Below are 18980 nucleotides of genomic sequence, written 5' to 3'. Positions count from 1 at the left end.
TAATTCATCAGAGGGTGGCCATGAGCAAACTGCTCTTTTCATATCTCACATACATTGAAACCCCTATTAGGGTCGCGGAAGTTGGAAGTACTTTGATGGCACATATAACAGCAACAGTTCTGAGTTAGATTGACCAGTGCATTAATTCACAGTAAGGTGGCTTCCTATGGCCTCGACATGGATTTCTCATAATGCATTGTTGAAAGCTTCTAATCAGGAAAGAGTTTGACTTCCTCTGTATCTATGCAGAAAAACAGATAGATACAGACTCCCTCTGTATCTATGCAGATGATGCTAAAGCAGTGGAGTGTAGCCTGTCAGATCAAGTGGTAGATTGTGAATGAGCTTGGCTTAGATGTCATACATTTTAAAAGTTCCACAAATAGAAATAAAGCAAAGGCAACGTGTTCTGACTTAGTCTCTCTGCTGTGCTAGTTTGATGATAAGAGAACCATAGCTTGGCTCAATGCCCCTTCTTCATCTCTAAAATAGCTAACTTTCCAAGTGTCTTTGATAGGTACTGCTAACCTTATATCATCATGAAGCTCTCTGAGCTCTGGGAATATTATATGAATGCTAGATAGTATTTTATGTTAACAGTGCTCAGTAGGTGTTCTAGGTATATCTAATAATTGACCAAGTATAGAAGAAACAAGCCGTAAAATAGCAGAGCAAGGGGAAATCAAAGCAAGATAAATTATTTTAAAATGCAGCAGTGTCTACTAATGGTTCTCTAATATTCTTTAATTTTTTCCTAGTTCATCATTCCTGAAGAGGCCAGTGTAAGGAGGAAAATCTGTTACTTGTAGCATCATGGAAATCAATTATTTTAAGGAAACCAAAACACTGGATTTTTCAAATTTCAATTGGATTTTTCCATTTAAATCAGATTTTTTAAAAAATAATTGTTGAAATGCTTTTTGTTTTAGAAAAGCTTTATGGAATAATACTTTTTATTTAAAACATGTTATGGTCCACTGATCTAATTATGAAATAAGCATTACATTCTATATTATGCAACAGTGAATTCATATATACTTTTCCTAACAAGTTTTATAAATAGGGTCCAGCATTTCTTGGATTGGGCCTCAATTCTGCCGTATTACTTCGGCTTCTGCATAGATTATTTAGGTTGATCTCAGTATTCAGTTTGGCAGATACTATTAATACAGTCAGCAATTCTCGAACTTGGGTTATGCCTCTAGATATTAACATATGGAGATGAGCCATTAAAAAACCTATTAGCCCTGTTTTCAGCTCTAACCTAAGTTGTTCCTGGAGCTTTTTCCCCCTTTTGACCTGATACTATGTTGGAAGTTCTTAGAAGCCCCACGCTTCAAAACCTCCAAGCTTGCTTTCAACAGTTCCCTGTGTGAGGTTCATTCCTTCTGACCAGAGCTTTTGCCTGTCTTGAACTTCTGTGTAAACAGTTGTCCAGCCCTTATCTCCTTCTCTTCAAAGTGCAAAGTTTCAGACAGTGGAGGAATCAATAAATAGCGGATTCTTGGAAGTGTCAACAGTCTGGGCAAAGAGATAATGAAAAACATATCCTGAGATTATAGCAAGAAACAGGGCAATTTTTTCATCTGCCAAAACAACAAGAGCCCATAATTAAATCGACTCTTTCTGAGGATGTAAATAATTATTTAAATCAATTCGATTAAATAAAATCCACCCTACTTGTAACTCAGTGCTGATTGGGGCAAGCACTGGAAGGGAGGAGAAATTTGGGATATTTCTAATAGCATATTCTTTTTTATTGCTCTTCAGCTTTCCTGGTCATCTCACAGCTTGGATTTAGGTGGAAAGGGAAAGTTTATTTGTTCCTCAGAAAAATAGTTTGAAAGAAGAGTCCTGAAACGTTTCTCAACTGTTAGGACCAAAGAAAGTGGAAAAATAATTGGAACGCACTTCATGTCAGCTGTTTATAGATTCTTGCTGAAATAATCCCAAATAGAGTTACGTCCATTGTTTATTTTCCCTTGCAGTGCTCGAGAGTTGGAGCTGGAAGACCGGCAAAGCCGGCTACAGCAAGAGCTTCGGGAGAGGATGGCAGTGGAGGGTGAGTTTTGTAGGGGCACCTTTTTCCTGAGCAATAATCCCCAGTTTAAATCCGTGGATATCTTTTACAAGTCCACTTGCCTTCCTCTCTGTCTCTATAGATCACCTAAAGACAGATGAAGAACTGGCAGAAGAGAAGAAGATCTTGAATGAAATGCTGGAGGTGGTGGAGCAGAGAGATTCTCTTGTGGCTCTCCTTGAAGAGCAGCGGCTCCGAGAGAAGGAAGAAGACAAGGACCTGGAGGCCGTCATGCTGTCCAAGGGATTCAACTTGAACTGGTCTTGAGCTTTGCGCCACACTCGACTGCTGATCTGTGTTGTCCAGTTGGCATATGCCAAGTTGGCTGGAGCTGCCTGGATGGAGGAGACATCTTGGTGCAGACATCTCACGAGGGTTCTCACTGCATCTGAATGCTTGTTCCAGCAGCTTCTTTCTAACGGGGGTTGGGTCTGAAGGTGCTGAGTCCTGTGTAGGATTTGCAAACCCAAATCTGAAGTGGTGGTGGAGGTTGCGTGCCTTCCTCAAGGACCTATGCAAGAGGCCATTGAGTTTTTGTGACCTCTGAGAGAGGCTAAAAATGAGAGTGAAATGTTTTGTTGTTTAAAAAAGAATAACAAACCCAGGTGGGCCGTAGCTTGTCTCTTTCACTTTTATTGAGTTAGTGGTGTTCTTGTTTGTTTAAATATGAGGAGAGAACTGGGTCCTCTCTTCCGAAATGCAGCAGCCCTTGGGAGAGCAAACCCCTCACTCCTCCAGAACACACTGTGTTCCATGTGTTGAAATTCTCCTCACCAAAGAAGCCTGAAGCTGCCATTGTTGTCTGGGCATGGAGGAGACAGAGAGGACTAGAAACTTAGAAGGCTAACTGGCTCGAAATAACTCCCCCTTGTACTTTCCACAAATGACACAGTCCTGGGCCAAGCTTGCTTTCTTCACTGCAGCCTCCATATGTTGCCATTGTCCTGAGAGGGGGACAGACATGTGAGCCCTTCCTTCCCTGCCATACCATGCTCTGGACTGAAAGGGGCTGTTTTCTTTCTCTGCTGACTTGAGACTTCACTTGATTATGAACTTTGTGCTCATTTTGACACTGGAACGTGTGGATTATGAACATGGGTTAATAATGAAACATTTCAAGGGAGCTCTTGGAGAATAAGCCCCGACTTCAACTCATCCCCCACCCCCATGGACCTCAAGAACTGTTTGTATGTGTTTTTTGTTCTTGTTGGGGTGGAGAGGAATCACATTGTCTTTTTTGCACGTTGGAAATGAAGCAAAACCTGGCCCTTTAGTCACTTTAGAATCTTTAATGTCCATTAACTTATTTTTTTAATACTTGAAAACAGATTTGGTTTTGTACATTTTTAAGAAATGAACAGCTGTGCGAGTGGTGAATCTGTGTGCCTGCTTCGTTCCCCAACCTTTGTGTTTGTCCTTGTTTTTAATTTGTTGGTTTCCCATCCCCTGCATCTATTTATTAGAGTTATTAATGGTGTTACTGTTACACACTACATGTTGATCTGATTTTTTGCTTCTTCAGCTTTTCAGTTGCAGATGATTGGTTCAATTTTGGACTTGGCCCCACACCACACTGAAAGATCTCTTGTGATGGACTCCGACATCCCCACTCAGAAAGAGGACTCAGAAACTGAGAGCAACGAAGACAAATTTATTTTGTGCACTCCAAAATCTCTCTGTCTGTTCTGTGAAACTAGACAAACTGTGCTTATTTTAACTACTAGCGTAAAATTTCTGTTGCTAGAATGGCAACATTGCTTTTCACCCTCTATAAAGAGCAGTCCATTCTGGCACGATTCACGCTGTTTCCAAGGGAAAAATTAGCACAAGTCTTATTGCTTCTGATCAAAGGCACCACCTAGTTGGCCCAGGAATTGAGGCCTTTTCCCAGTGCAACAACAAACACATCATTTTTATTGTTAGCCTCCCAGAGTAGACTTGGGTCTAGATGGGTGGGGTATAAATGTAATAAATAAATCAAAATAAATTAAAAAGGACATAACACAGAATTAACTCTTGCCCATCACCAGCTGAGAAGTTACCATAAGCACACAATGTCCTGTACCATATCTTTCTCAAAGGTGCCAGCCTACATGTTATAGGCCTTTCCAATCTTTTTTTTTAATCTCCTCTCAGCTTTTTTTAAAATAGATGTTCTTTATTTTTATCTCTGTGTTTTTGTTCATTTTTTTTATTTTAAATTAAAAGGAATTGGCAGTTCAGTGTATCAGAAGAGTGGTGACCACTCAGAACGAGTCCTTTGTTGCACCTTCAGTTGCTAGATTTATTGTGAACTGTCCAGACTAATGCTGTGGCACTAATGAGAGTGGCATATTAAATTGAAATAAGAAAGAAAGAAAGAAGTTCCTGTAGTGTAGAAAAAAAAGTATTTCAGCAGTTTCTGCATCTCCAAACATTGCAATAATGTGAAGGGAAAGGATACATATTCTGACACTATCTGTCCTGCCCAGTTATTGAAATTATAGCATCTTTGTTGGTTTGACAAGTGGAGGAGAGTTTGGGTTAGTACTTCCTGTCTCTTGCTGGCAGCAGTCATCTCTGAGCAGCAGTGTACTACTTCCTGAAGGCAGCCTTAATTTTCACTTCTTTTGGAAATTACAGAACTAGAAGCAGAAATTATTCTATAGCTTTTTTTTTAGTGTTGACAGAGGCCTTTCTTTCCATGGAAGTCCTCAGGGTTGGAATGGTATACACTGAACTCTCAAGGGAGTATTACGGCAGCTCTGTGTTAGCCTAGAAATTAAGATCTGTAGGAGACTGAACTGGTATAGTTTCAAAGCATATGTTTTCCCTTTCAGCTAGCAAAAACCTGTGAGCATCTTAATTCTGCTCAGAATAGAATGGCCAGATATAAAAAGTGGCTGTTGATATTTGTAGAAAAGCGGGAGACTGAACTTCAAGCATACACCCGAAATTCCCTTTTCTTCACAACTGGGAAAGGTACAGGAGCCTTGTCATCCTCTCCATCTTGCCACCCTGGTTGAAGGAGCAGTGGGCTAGGTTTCTGCAAGGACTTTACATGCAACTATGTACATAGCCTAATGAAATGAGAAGAGCAGAGTCGGAAGCCTCTCTTGCACAGCAGATTGGAAAGCCTTGTCTGTAGATGGCTCTTCTGTGTCTTTCATAAGACCCTGGCGAGGAGTGCTCAGTAGGTTCAGCATTTTTTTTCATTCCAGTGCTGTGGCAGGAAAACCTAAAGTATCCCATCTCACCTCTTCAATGTATCCTTGGCCTTTGCCTCTTCAAGATTTCAGGCAAAACCTAACATAATATAAAATGAAAATATAGAAAACCCCAGTGTTCATACTCACCGGCTCTGTTATGTACTGAGGAAAAATTATGTTCCATTCATGTACAACTGTTATTTATTTAAAAATTAGATCCAATAAGTAGTTATTGAGAATTCATAAATGGCAGATGTGGCTGCATTTTTCTATATCGAAGCTAGAAAGTAGAACAGTGAGGTAATATACCAAAGAAAGGCATTCCCCCTTCTTTAAGGTATCAGACACTCAGTAACTACACAGGAATTTCCCAAATTTGTAGGAAGAATATAAAGCTAAATATAGTAGACGAAGAAAAACGTTAGTAATGTTCAGAAAGATTTCTTACTGTTTTTTTTTTTTCAAGGAGGCAAAACGGTGCTTGCTTTAAATATTTTAAGTAAATTTCTCTAATTAGTTCTGAAAATTGATACACACTATATCCATTTGATACCTGATATATCCAGGGATCTTGAAATGTCATATCAATAATTTAAATAATTGTTTCACTCAAAATTTATCTTTTTCTAACCACTGGTAGTAAAAAGGGAAAATTATATTTACTAATACTCCTTGTTAAAGCCTTTTATCTAAATACAAGGTTGTAACATACTGCAACCACAGTTCTTTTGCTCCATAATGTGTTTCCCAACTGATATTTGTCGAGGAAGATGTTACCTTCAGGAACTAAAAATGCAGCTTCAGTATCCCATAAGCTTCAGATCAAATCATACTTAAAATTATGTATGGCTTTGCAGCCCCCTAGAATCAATACGCTAAACTGCATGTTCTTTGTAATTTTCCTCATTAAATCCAGATGAATGACACAGTTCTATCTAAGGTTCTTCCACTGCTAAATTTCCTTTCATAGAAAATATCAACAACAACATAAATTTGTGTTTCTGAGTGTGAAGTATAGAACCAAAGAAACTCCCAGTATCTTATGTCTTAGCTATTATGGCTGTTCTATAGACAGTACTGTATTGCTAAAAGCAAGCAATGAACTATATTTAAATAATCAAATAATTGTTTGTTTCCATTATTTAATTTAGTCAATACAAAATCCTCTCCAGTGATTTGCAACGTTTCTTTTAGTATCCTTCCAGCACAGAATAGCAGGGTCCCCACTGTCACTCAGCCTGGATCAAAACAATGGGAACTGATAATTTTGTCCTGGCCCTATATGTGATGTCAAAAGCAAACAGAGGCAATTAAAGATTGAAAGATAACATCTAGCTACAAGACTCACATATGAGACCCAATCACACAAAAAGACTAATACTCTAGCTACCTGCTTACCATATTCTAGCTTCTATATGACTGTCTTCAGGCTAGCCAACTTATAGAACTGACTACTTCAATATTCTAGTTCCACCCCAGCACTTCAGAACCTGTATTCTAAGTTCAATGTCTTCTACATCACTTCTTTATCTGGCTATTCTGGTAACCAAATTTGGCCTGTGTTGTCATGCGTAAGAAGGTAGAAAGCTCTCCTGGCAATCTAAAGTGTCAACAATCCAAATTCGGTAGCTATTACATTAAACGAAAATGTATATTTCCATAGCTTTCTGAAACCTTTTGATTTCTTGGGCCTTTCATGCCTCATTTGTTTCATCCGGTGGTTGGCACAAACTTGTTTTTACCCTGAAATGTTTGCAGGGTTGGGCACCATAACTGTGAAGGCATTCAGACCATAAGGTACAGAGTGATCCTGAATGGCAATGCTGTCTGGCAGTAGATTGCACGGAACGTCTAGTCTCCTGAAGTATATTTTATGTGGGGCAATGTTGGTATTGCTTCAGGTGCTAGCTAGAGTGGAATATTGTTTCAGAAGAATTGATGGCATGCTACTTGTTGAATAGTGAGAGACTGGGAAGGTTCTGCTGAATAGTGAAAGAGTGGCAGATGTGCTCTGTACCTGGGAAGAGAGTAAGCAAACTTTCTGTGCTCGTTGGTTGTTCTGAGATTAAATTGGATTCCACCCCCCCTTTTTTCTGGAGGCCATTACAGAGATAAGATTACTGTGAGCTCCTAGCGTTTAGTGAGAAGAGATAAAGATAGCTTCAGTTATCTGATGGAAGCTTAGGCAGCATCTTTCATGTCTCTGAGGTCCAATAGGAAGGAGTTGTAGTAAAAGGCTGAGAACTGGAAATAAGTTCCTCTTCTTTAGAATGGAGCTGGTCAGCTACAGCTGCAGTTGCTATAATTTGATGTCAACTTTTGTGACTTGAAAATGACAAAGTGTGGTTTATATTGGACTTAACAACTGGATGCCCTCCAGATGTGTTCAGTTGCGCCTTCCAGTTCAGTGGCTGGGAGATTTTGGGAATTGCAGCACACTCTGGTAGGGGAGATACAAAGAGGTAGCGAAGTCTAATTTATCATCAATCATTTTTACTGTTCTTTAAATAATTACAGTTCAGTTGAGAATATATATCATACTGTGTAGCAGCAGTAATCTGGCTAAATTCTTTGTATTTTTGTATGTCCTTTTATCACTGTAAAAAAGTGTTATATGCACACAGCCTGAAGTAAGTCATATTTTCTTCCCAAACTCCTTATAACTTTTTGGGGAATGTGGAGAACAATCTTGCTGAGAACATAAACGGGAAGTGTATTTCAGCACACTACAGAATTCTCTCCAACTAAAGCTGCATTTGGCCTGCTAACTTTGTTTGGGCACCCCCATCACAGTACAATTACAGATAGAACTAGCTTTCTAAAGCCAACGGAGGTATCGGATTAATTATATTTGCTCTCCCCACATTTTTAGTATTTCTTGTAATATTTTGTGTTCACCATGCTCACTTTTGCAGTCTATTTGTTTTCATTTCAGTGTCCAGCCCTCTTTTTAGGATTTGGTGCTAATTGAGAAGTAACAAGCACACTTGTGGCACCCTTTGTGGGTTTTTAATGTGTGTGTGTGTGTGTGTGTGTATTTTTAAACAGAGCAAATCCAGATCAAGAGCATTTTTTGAGCAGCCACAATAATATCTCAGTTTGCATGATGTTCTATTGCAATCTTTATTAAGGCAAGAAAAAAAAGGAAGGAAAAAAAGGCAACCCCCAACTTGACATTCTCCTTTAGTTTGGATTAAGAACATATGTTTAACTGGATGTTTACGCTTTGACTGTGGGACATTGTGTATAAAAAAGTTTTCCAACATTGTGTATAAAAAAGAAAAAGTACCGAAAATGCTATAGGTTGGGAATGTTGTTGTTTGCAATAAAAAAATTCACAGAACAGCTTGTTTGGTATTAAGAGAGGGGAAAGGGAATTGGGGGGATTATATTCTGATGGTATTGCAGTAAATTAATTTTGTTTTACAATATAGAAGTATGTATTTTAAATCCAGTCGAGCTGAAGGGATTTAATGTTGTATCTTCCCCTTTGAACAGGTGGGAACTCTGATATTCAGACTGTTTTACAGTTGGCATGTGTGCAGTGTAACAGGAAATTGTGTACTGTACTGTACTTTTTCTTTGTCAAAAAACACTTCTGAACCCCTTTTACTTCCCCTTTGGTTGCGTTTCATTCTCTCTATATTCTTATGCACACTTGCTTTGTTGGTGTTGAGATTTTAGCACCTCGGGTCGCCAACGGAACTAAAAGAGAAAAAAAAAATAAAGTCATTAATTTTTTTCTTACATTGCGACTGGAGTTTGATTAGCTTTTTGCATCAGACCAATACCAAATTAAAAGATGGGGAAAGAGTGCTATTGCCCAATAATTCTAATCATGGCTGGCACGTTGCCTCCTAACCCCCAATGATTATCCATACAGTTTAATGTTAGGGCCCAAACAGTTTAATGTTAGGCTCTTAAAACATTAATTAATCACATCCTAGTAGCTAGTTAACACAATGTTACCAGTAGCATTAATATTTTGAAGCTCTGACCTGAGAGTAAAAAGACCTCCATGTTCATTTTCTCAGCACCATGTATAATTTTATACACTTCTAAGATGTTCACTTTTTTTCCAGAATAACAGTTGTGATAACTTTTCCTCATAAGGGAGATCCTCCAGTCCCCTCATAATTTGGCAGGGGGGCTCCTATGGCATTCTTTCAACTTTGTAGTATCTTTTTTTGAAGTTTTTTACAAAGCGAGAGACCACTGTTGGCCAAAAGGGAGGGGAATTCTCTCATTGCAAATGGCTAGGATCACAAATACCAGCCTATTTCAGTTTCAAGGTCTTTCTGACAATAACAGTTTTAGGAGGAGTATTTCATAGTATTAGAATGGGGGAAACTGCCATGCAAAAGTTGAAAATCCCCAAATGAAGAAGTAATGGGCTAGGTATGTGTGTTATAAACTCAACATTCTATTTCTAATCCCTTTCCTAATTATTCCAGTATGGCATTTGTCTGCTTTCACAGCTGCCATCCACTTGGTTGATATCTTAATCAATTACTATATGTCTTAGATCCTTTTTCTAATCAGTCTGCTGGCTCAGACCACATCAATGTATGTGTGGAATTAGAAAAAACTGCCCCAACAGACATATTTCACTTACTTTGAGCTGCATATGTTATTTTTATGTCTCCATTTTGGCAAAGCATCAGTTTTCTGAAGGAAGTGCTGTTGCTTTCCTTGATAGAGTTCATTAACTTTGCTGATAACTTTTCAGACATGCTGGTATCTTTCCTAGTCTGCAGACTGTTGTAGATCTTTGAATTGTCTTGGTTGAATTCCTCTAGCTGTGCAGCAGAGGTGCAGGGATGCACTCAGCAAAATGGCTTCAAGTTCCTCAAGATAGTCCACCCCTTTTTCTCATTAAGCTGGCATTTATAGTCTTAATAAATTGCTCAGAGACATTTGTAAGTTAAAAAATAAAGCTGTTTCATTTTCTTACAGTTGAACAGATCAAACAGCAAGCTAATAAACATGACTGGTTTCAACAACAGACTTCAACAGACTCTTGAGAGGGAAAGAGACACACTGAGCAGAGAGGTGGGGCTCTTTGAATTCAGACGCAGGGGAAAAATAATTGGTTAGTGCTAGATAGATTGACAGTAACTCCAGTCCAGAAAGGTCCTTCCTAACCAAACCTATTAAAGTCAGCATGTGAAGTTGCAGAAACCCCAACATGGACTGCAGTCTACTTGAGCTTCTAAGAATGTGGTTTGAAGTAATCCTCAAGTTTTTCTACCTCATATTTACTCATGTTCAGGTTTCCTCTCCTTTTAAGTCAAAGCATTACTTTCCAATTGGTTGCTTGCATTAGGAATGGGCAACTTCAGAGAGGGGCCCCCATAATTTTCTGCTGCTGGAATCCTTCTGGGACAGCCAGACAGCCAAAAATACCAAAAACTCCAACCAGCATGAAAAATGACTGGAGGTCTGTTTGTGATTTCAAAGATTTGGGGTTTTTAGAGCTATTAAACATTTGGTGATGACTGCTAACTTACATACAAATTTTACACTTTGCTTACTGCTAACTTACATATGCATTTAATTAGATAGCTTGTAATTAATTATCACTGTTGCTGCTTTGTCCAGCAACTGTTGCAACCTACACCACGTTGTAGATACCTCTAGGGAGGTAATCCTGGACTCAATTTACACCTCTCTGTAGTGACACAAACACATGTATCAAGTCAATAAGAGAATAACTGAAGTCACCAGTTATTGCCATATTTATAATTTATTAGTTCCAATTACAGTACATCGCAAGATCTTTCCATTGAGTGAAGGGGAGTGTACATAGCTCTCATATTCACAGTTCCATGTAGGAGCTCCAGATGAAAGAGTAACTGGCTGGGGATAACCCAGTGAATTTCACGGCTTTAGTAAGTTTTGAATTATTGGATCTCTTAAACACCAATCCAGCACTCTAACCTCTATGACACACTAGTTCTGTGTATTTCCCTAATGTAATCTCACCTGATATTTTTAACGTATCCTAACTTAAGTACTTTGTGAAGTCTTTATACACCTAGATGGTGATATTATGACATATCTGGACCACTTGTGAATGCTGGGGACAAATGCATCTAAGGTCTCTCTAGACTATGCTCCTTGAATATATGGAAAATGGCTGTGACCAGCTCGCCTGGCTAATAACTTTTCCAACTCTCTAGTCCCTTTGCTGGGTTATCCTTAAGAGCCAAACTAATTCAACTGTAAAAGAAACAATAATGTATTTTATTTTATGAAACCTAATGATTATACAGCACAATTCTTAGTCGTGGAGTTTCTTGTGTGTTAGAACCAACTTTCTAACTATAACAAGTTCATTTGTAACAATGTAGCCATGACAGACAATTCTCTTTTGGAAACTCATACTACTATGCTGATAAACTACGTATGTATCAACCTCCCTCCAGACCTCTGAATGTTAACTCACTCTCAACTTAAAACTTTCTCCCTCAGACTCCTTTTCCCTTGCCTTGAACACACCAGGCAAGTCATGATTGGCTGAGCCCTGGCCAATCAGCTTCTACTTGCTGACACTGAGTGAGACTGCCCATCACATACCTGACCAGTTCTTATATTGAATATTCACTCTAGCCAGGGGCGCTCTAAATGGTAGAGATCCAAATCCTTTCAGTAAAATTGTTTTGTTAGGTAATATGTTTTCTTTTGGGATCACATCAGAGTGGCACACACACGTTTGTGGAGACGTGTCACTTAAACCCCAGATATCTTTGTCCCCAACCTTAATCCTTTGGCCACACTCCTGTGCTAATTCTGGATCCACTGTAATGAATAGGCAGTGTTTTACTTCAGGCCCTGACTAGCTTCTCCCGCACTTGTCAGTCCTGTTTCCATGGCAACCTACCTGCTAGCTTCACATTTTGTATCTGGCTACTTTCTGAAGGCTGAAATGTTGAAACTTAATAAACAACTTTTCCTGAGTTAGGTTTTTCTTTGGCATTTTTCTCTGAACAGGTATAACTGATGTTCCCAGATTTTTGACAGACAAAGCAAATTTTACATTTTCCCCCATTTATCTTTTTCCAGCTGTTTTTCTCTTGTACCCTCATTAAGATGAGGTGATTTCTCTCTGGGTCCCGCCTTTTCTCCTTCAGAGGTTTCCCTGGTCTTGTCTTGTGATCCAGTTTTCCCAGTTTTCCTCTCACTGAACCATGGAGGCCTAAATTCTCTCAGGGTCACTAGTCTGTCAGTCAGTTCCATGGCCTGAGCAACAATTTGGCACATTTTATCTTGTACGTATATGTCATCTATATTCATAAGGAATTGTTCTATAAAATTGTTCCAGCACTATTAAATTAATTAGGTCTTCCTTAGTTTTCACTCCTGAACCTTCCATCCAATTGTTTAATAAATAATCCAGTCTGCATCCAACCTGCATGTAATTTATTTCTGATTTTTTTCTCAATTTTTCTTACCTCCTTCCTGTGCTGTTCAACTGTTTGATCAAATCTTTGTTTTACTCTGGTTTTAAACAATTCATAATCCTAAACCTCTTATATTTTCATTTCCCCATAAATTTCTGCTAGTTACCATCAATTTGTGATCAGGTATCCCATTCTGTCTCCATAATACAAAACACAACATTCAACACAAGTCTTCTCAAAGCTTGTGAGTAAGGATTCAACATTACTGTATATCCCTGGTAATATCTAGGGAATCTATTTAAATTAATTTGAGGATTATTATTTGCATTACTATTTGTGTTATTATTTGAGGACAGGATTGCTATTTCCAATTCCCTCATCCTTAACTTAAATTTCTTTCCCTCTCAACCTTATTTTTTTCCTTTTCTATTTCTAGCCTTTGTTTTTTCCCCTTTCTAATTCCTTTTAATTTCTTTTTCTTTTAATTCCAGTGCCCTTAACATTATTTCTTTCTCCTGTTCCAGATTATTTTCAAATGTCCACACTTCTAAATCCCATGGGCCCTCACTAACCATAGGGCTTGTGAGTGGAATCCCATCCATTCTCTCAGCATCAGCTTGGTCTACTTCCTCAATCATATTTCCTTACTATTGCCTTAAAGCTTTTACCTCAGAAAATATTCAAACTGATCCTGATACAGTACTTGTTTCTTTATCCAGATTAAGCTTTCACAGTGGCTCCTTACTTTACCCAAAAATTTTACCTCAGGAGTTTACTGCACTAATGGTAGTTGGCTCAGTCAGTCTTTCAGCAATTCTCTTACCACTTTTAGCTTAGACGTCTACCTCAGAGAACTGCTCTGCTGGCTTGTTTTATTTTTCCAGCATCTCTTTACATTACCCAAAAGGTTTACTTCAGGAGAACACTGCTTAATTAACTTGGTCTCCCCCAACTTTCCACTGATTCTCCCACCATTTACCATAAAATTATACCTCAGAGAATCATGTTAGCCAACAGGGCAGCTGACCTTTTTGAAATAAATCCCAACTCTCCTTCTAGCCACCAGGTTTATAAATTCACCTAGGATTTGTCCAAGACCACTTCAGGAGGTCCAAAATAATTCCTAGATTTTTGGACTGTACTCCACGCTGGCCCACCACTATTTCTCTCATACCTCTCCTGGCTTTTCAAAATAAAACTTCTATTGGATACTTTGTATCCCACTGCTGCCACCAAAATATGTTAACAGCCCGCCTGCCTAATAACTTTCCAACTCTCTAAACCCTTTGCTGGGCTATCCTTAAGCCCCAAACATAAGAGCTAAACTGATTCCATTGTAAAATAAATAATAATGTATGTTATTTATGAAGCGTAGTGGTTATGTAACAGAATTCTCAGTCATGCGGTTTCTTGTGTGTTAAAAAACCAACTTTCTAACTGTAACAAGTTCATTTGTAACAATGTGGCCATGATAGACAATTCTCTTGGAAACCCATACTAGTACCATATGTTGGTAAACTATGCATCAACCTCCCTGTAGGCCTCTGACTGTTAACTCTCTCAGCTGAAAACTCTCCCTCAGACTCATTTTCCCTTCCCTTTAACCCACCTGGCAAATAATGATTGGCTGAGCCCTGGCCAATCACCTTCTCCTTGCTCACACTGAATGGTCATCTCTTAATTTTTAGGGACTTAATTCAGTAGATTTCAAGGGGGTCAGTAAACATCATGTGCTTCACACAACCTGCAAGAAATTGTCAGGGTCTCAAGTCTGTGGGAATAACCTAAACATTAAACATTACTCTTTTAACAGTGACTCGCACCTTGAGACATACAAGTAATGCAGTGAAGCAAACTACTGTGTATTATTTTCTCAGCGACACTGCAATGACAGTAAACATACATAGAGAATGTATGTGTTTTTCTTTAATTACCCTGCTTTATATATTAGCACTGATTATGCAGGGGTTAATATTTTGCCCATGCTAGAAACAAATTGCTGGGGATGTGGGTGGTGCTACAGTTTTAACTGCCAAGCAACTGGCCTGTCAATCAAAAGGTCAGCAATTTGAATCCATGCAATGGGGTGAGCTCCCGTTGCTTCTCCCAGCTCCTGCTAACCTAGTAGTTCAAAAACATTAAAATGCAAGTAGATATACAGGTACCACCTCAGTGGGAAGATAATGGCATTCTGTGTCTAGTCATTCCAGACACCTGTCCACGGAAAGTGTCTACGGACAAATGCCAGCTCTTCAGCTTACAATTGGGGATGAGCACCAGCCCCTAGAGTTGGACACAACTGAACTTAATTGTCAAGGGGAACCTTTACGAGACAAAGTGAAATTTGAATATCCCCACACAGCCCCTCTTACAGCAGATAGATGGTGCTATTTCATAGATTTTTGAACATTTGAAAGAAGCATTAATGTAATTAAAGTGAAATAAAGTGGAATGATGAGTATGGATTCAGGATAATAGTTGTATTTATGAAGCAGTTACACAGTATTGGGCATAATGGTACTGTACTAGCAATAATGGTAGTGTTTGTTGTGGTAGCAATAAATATATGAACAGTGCAAAATGTTCAAAATTGCTTCTGTATTAGTCTGCTTCAGAAAAACAAAGAACAACAACAAGAAGAGGAAGAAGAAATGTTTTAGCACATGCATTCATGCATTTCAGGAGATAGGTATGGTTAGGGAGATCAAACTTGCATATAGACCTGTGTCTTCAATACTGTATATTCTATGTATTTGAAAATGATAATCCCTAAAAATTATGCTAAAATGTGCCAGAACACTGTTGTTGTGGTTTTGTTATAGTACAAAATAAGTGTTGTGCAGTAACAAGTCCATTACATTCACAATAAGTCTTGTTTTGACTATCCTGGTGCCTGGATTGCTTTAAACTGAATGCAGGTTAAACATCAACATCAGATATTTAAGTCCAACATCATAATGTCCGCATCCCTAGAGTAAAATCTGATGTCATTTTCTTGACTTATGAGGGGAGTGCTCTGAAATGCAGTATCTACTCCAAATCTATATCTGAATGTTGTACTAGTGATACATCAGTGGAGGGAAGGAAGGTTTACCATTTATAGCAGTCACATACTTATGAGAGATGACACAAAGCGCATGACCCATGGCTCAGAATATCACAAAGATTTTGAATTAATACACCAGTGTTGTTGCTGTTGTTATTTGTAGGGAAGAGTTTCAGCGAGGAAGCCCACCCAACAAGGTCAGTACACTTTCCTAAGTGACAAGACAAAGCCCTTGGTTTTGGTGCACAAAATAGCAAAAAGCTTTGGGATTGGATTTGAAGGCATACTGATGTTAAAGAGAAATTGTGTTTTTAATATGCTCTCTTTCCATCTCGGTTCTTTCTCTCCTTCCTTTTTCATAACCTGGTCCAAGAAGACTCCCTGATAAGTTGTGCAATTATATTTTGACCTCTGTGCACTAGAAAACAGGTAGAATTATATCACTAACCAGCAAAGACAGTACAGTTCAGAGCAGGCAAAGGAAATGCATGGGGTTTTCCCATGCAGTCTACTCTGCCCTCTACCCAGGCCCAGTGGGGAGGGGGGGGGGAGAACAGTGAACTGCCCAAGGAGGAAGTGAATTATGTCTGTTCCATGCCTTACATCAGTATGATGTTTTTTTGTTTTGTTTTAAAGTAATTCACCCAATTGAAATGAAGGCAAAGTGCATATATCCCCAGCTAGGATAAATTCCAAGAACAGCCATGGGTTTCACTTTCTATTGATACAAAAGAGGAAACTGTTAATGTCTTGTCCAAAAAATGCTAACCTCTTCTTTATTTTCCAGTAATAAACCTGTTGAACTTGAGGCAGGAAAAATGCTGAATAATCCATTCCCTTCTTCTTAAATTGTTTTGTTGTGTGATGTCAACCATTCCTAAGATAGCAAAGGCAAAGATAATTTTTAAAATAGTTTTATCAACATAAAAATAATAATCAGTATTAAATCAATTTTTTCTAACCAAACATTAAAAAAACAGTGTACACATCTAATCTGGTGCAACTTCCTGTCTCTTTTGTTGTGATATTGTGAAACAAAAAGCCATTATATTTTCCCATTAATAGAGTAGTACACAATTACTTATTTGTTAATACATGCTTTCAAGTCACTTCTGATTATTAGTGATCTCCAAAAAGTCATGCCACAACAGCTTTGCTCTAATCAACACCATAATTTTTTTTGAGTCAATCTATTAAATGTTTGGTCTTCCTCTTTTCCTACTGCCTTAAATTTTCCTAGCATAACTGTAATTCCCAGGCCCTTTCTACTTTTCCTCATATGTTCAAAATACAATGGACTAGGACCTATGGGATCTGGGTTAAAATGTGCACTCACCTATGGAACTCACTGCCACCTTGGGCCATCACACATTCCCAAGTCTGACATGTCTCACAGATTTGTTTCAATTAAGGTAGGGAAGCATCATTTTCACTGTCTTGAGATCTTTGGATGTAACAGTAATTTTTTGGGGGGTGGGGAGTAATAAACTATAACCATACACAAGAGGTGAAAGTCCAATACATCCATCATACCTTTTCTTGGAACACAAACACAGCAGTCAGCTGTTACTGCTGCAACAACACATGATTCAGCAAGGAAAGTACCTCCATGCATTATTTTCTGAAAGTAGAAAAAGGTGAGACCTTTATTAGACTACTGTCTTAAACAATTAACACAAGCTTTCATGGATTAAAAAAACTTTCTTCATGCATACACTTATGGGCAGTACAAAAAAATTATAAAGTAATGTCCCAAAAATTAATAGCAAAGATTTGCCAGGTATACTCTTAAGGTGAATTTAAAATTGGTTATAGGAAGGCTTTGAGAATGTGGTTTAATGATTTACTCCTGGTATTTCTAAAAGTATTTCCAATTGTCCGTTCATCACTGGAGAGCATAGGAGGATTCCTCTGGTGCCACAGCTCACTTGTACAACAGGGAAATTCCCACATTCTTTCTCACTGGGCCTAGAGGCCACATCTCGAAGAAGCACACATTAAGTAAAACAGCTGAGCTGAAAGTCAGTGTCACAATTGTTAAGGAAGCATCACACCCATTCATCTGTAAGGCCTTCATTGCTTCCTTCACAGTCACAATATGTGCGGAGACTGTGTGTTGTGGATCACCCTGGGTGTATCCCATGGAAGTGTGCTTAGCATTACAGCCTCACCAGTGAACCAGAAACTTCCTGGTTCAAATATTTTCAACTGGTAGGAACTCTCAGCAAATGGTCTTAAGTTGGGGTGCTGCTACTCAGCCCCACATCTACAAGAACTATAAGTAAACCAAAACCAGAAGTATTGATGTCCTTTCTGATACCTCTGGTTGAGAGACTTAGTCATAGAGGCGTGTCACAATGTTTGTTTTTATTTGTCGCCGTTACACATACTGCAACAGACTAACACAGCTTACCTCTCTGAGGTTACAAATCTGACCTCTATGGGGGTGTTGCAGTGATGACTGGAAGAATGTATGGAAAGGATGATGACCCACTTAGTACAGAAATAAGAAATATTATTTATTTATCTGATTTCCCCCCCCCCAGACCTTTTCTCTCTAGTGGCAACTTAAAAAAAATAAAAAACAAAATAATTTAAGGCCAGCCATGGAAATTCACTGGAGCTCTGGAATAACCACTCCTTAAATATCTCACTTAGCTTGAAAGCCCTATGTTTCCAACTGGATAGCATAATGCAACAAATATATACATAAAATTACTTTTATGTGCAGTATATACTATATCTTCTTTCCTAGCAAATAGCCCACTGTTAGATGGTGGATTGCAACCTCCAGTGGGGATTAGCCACCTAGAGTGGTCCTAGGACCAGATAGGCAGGGCATTAAATAAATAAATAAATAAATAAATAAATAAATAAATAAATAAATAAATAAATAAATAAATAAATAATGGCCACTTTTAGGATTCTCATTATGATGAAACCTTCTGCATTTCCATTCCACATACACGCAACATTTCAAAGGCTCTTGTGGCATCTCCACGAATCACTATCAACTTACTGAGGTCACACTTCATGAATCTAATAAGTTTCCAAAAGCTTATGTCAAGTCCTTATATCTTCAGGATGCCTGTTGCAGCCGGCTAACATGGCTCCCCTCTTAGATACTTTTATTGATTGATTGATTGGTTGGTTGGTTGGTTGGAGTAGTATATCTCCTTTAAATGCTAAACTATTTATTCCAGCGCGAGTTTTCACGGATTACATCCCACCCTCTTCGCACACGTATGCCTTTCAAGGAAGTG

General features: G+C 38.5%; 1 protein-coding gene and 1 long non-coding RNA gene across 32 annotated transcripts in view; one reads left to right on the top strand and one right to left on the bottom strand.

The window, feature by feature from the left end:
* The window catches only part of MICAL3 (microtubule associated monooxygenase, calponin and LIM domain containing 3), a 267041-nt gene extending 258026 nt beyond the window's left edge, over window positions 1-9015 (top strand). For 26 of the 31 annotated variants that reach the window (XM_078376343.1, XM_078376367.1, XM_078376366.1 and 23 more), the window contains 2 exons: window positions 1989-2062; window positions 2163-9015. In XM_078376343.1, coding sequence (XP_078232469.1) covers window positions 1989-2062; window positions 2163-2347 — 259 coding nt within the window. In that variant the 3' untranslated portion in view covers window positions 2348-9015. The remainder of the gene's footprint in view (window positions 1-1988; window positions 2063-2162) is intronic. The other 5 variants (XR_013536785.1, XR_013536784.1, XR_013536782.1 and 2 more) reach the window with 2 other exon arrangements.
* Window positions 9016-16376: 7361 nt separating this feature from the next.
* On the bottom strand, window positions 16377-18870 carry LOC110076705 (uncharacterized). Its single transcript, XR_012087199.2, has 3 exons — window positions 18737-18870; window positions 17251-17338; window positions 16377-16594 (listed from the first exon to the last, which is right to left on the bottom strand). It is a non-coding gene; the product is annotated as an uncharacterized LOC110076705 (long non-coding RNA).
* Between the last annotated feature and the right edge of the window lie 110 nt (window positions 18871-18980).

The sequence above is a fragment of the Pogona vitticeps genome, chromosome 5, assembly GCF_051106095.1.
Source record: "Pogona vitticeps strain Pit_001003342236 chromosome 5, PviZW2.1, whole genome shotgun sequence".
Lineage (NCBI taxonomy): Eukaryota > Metazoa > Chordata > Lepidosauria > Squamata > Agamidae > Pogona > Pogona vitticeps.
The sequence above is the reverse complement of the archived record's forward strand: the minus strand, read 5'-3'. Positions and strand labels throughout refer to the sequence as shown.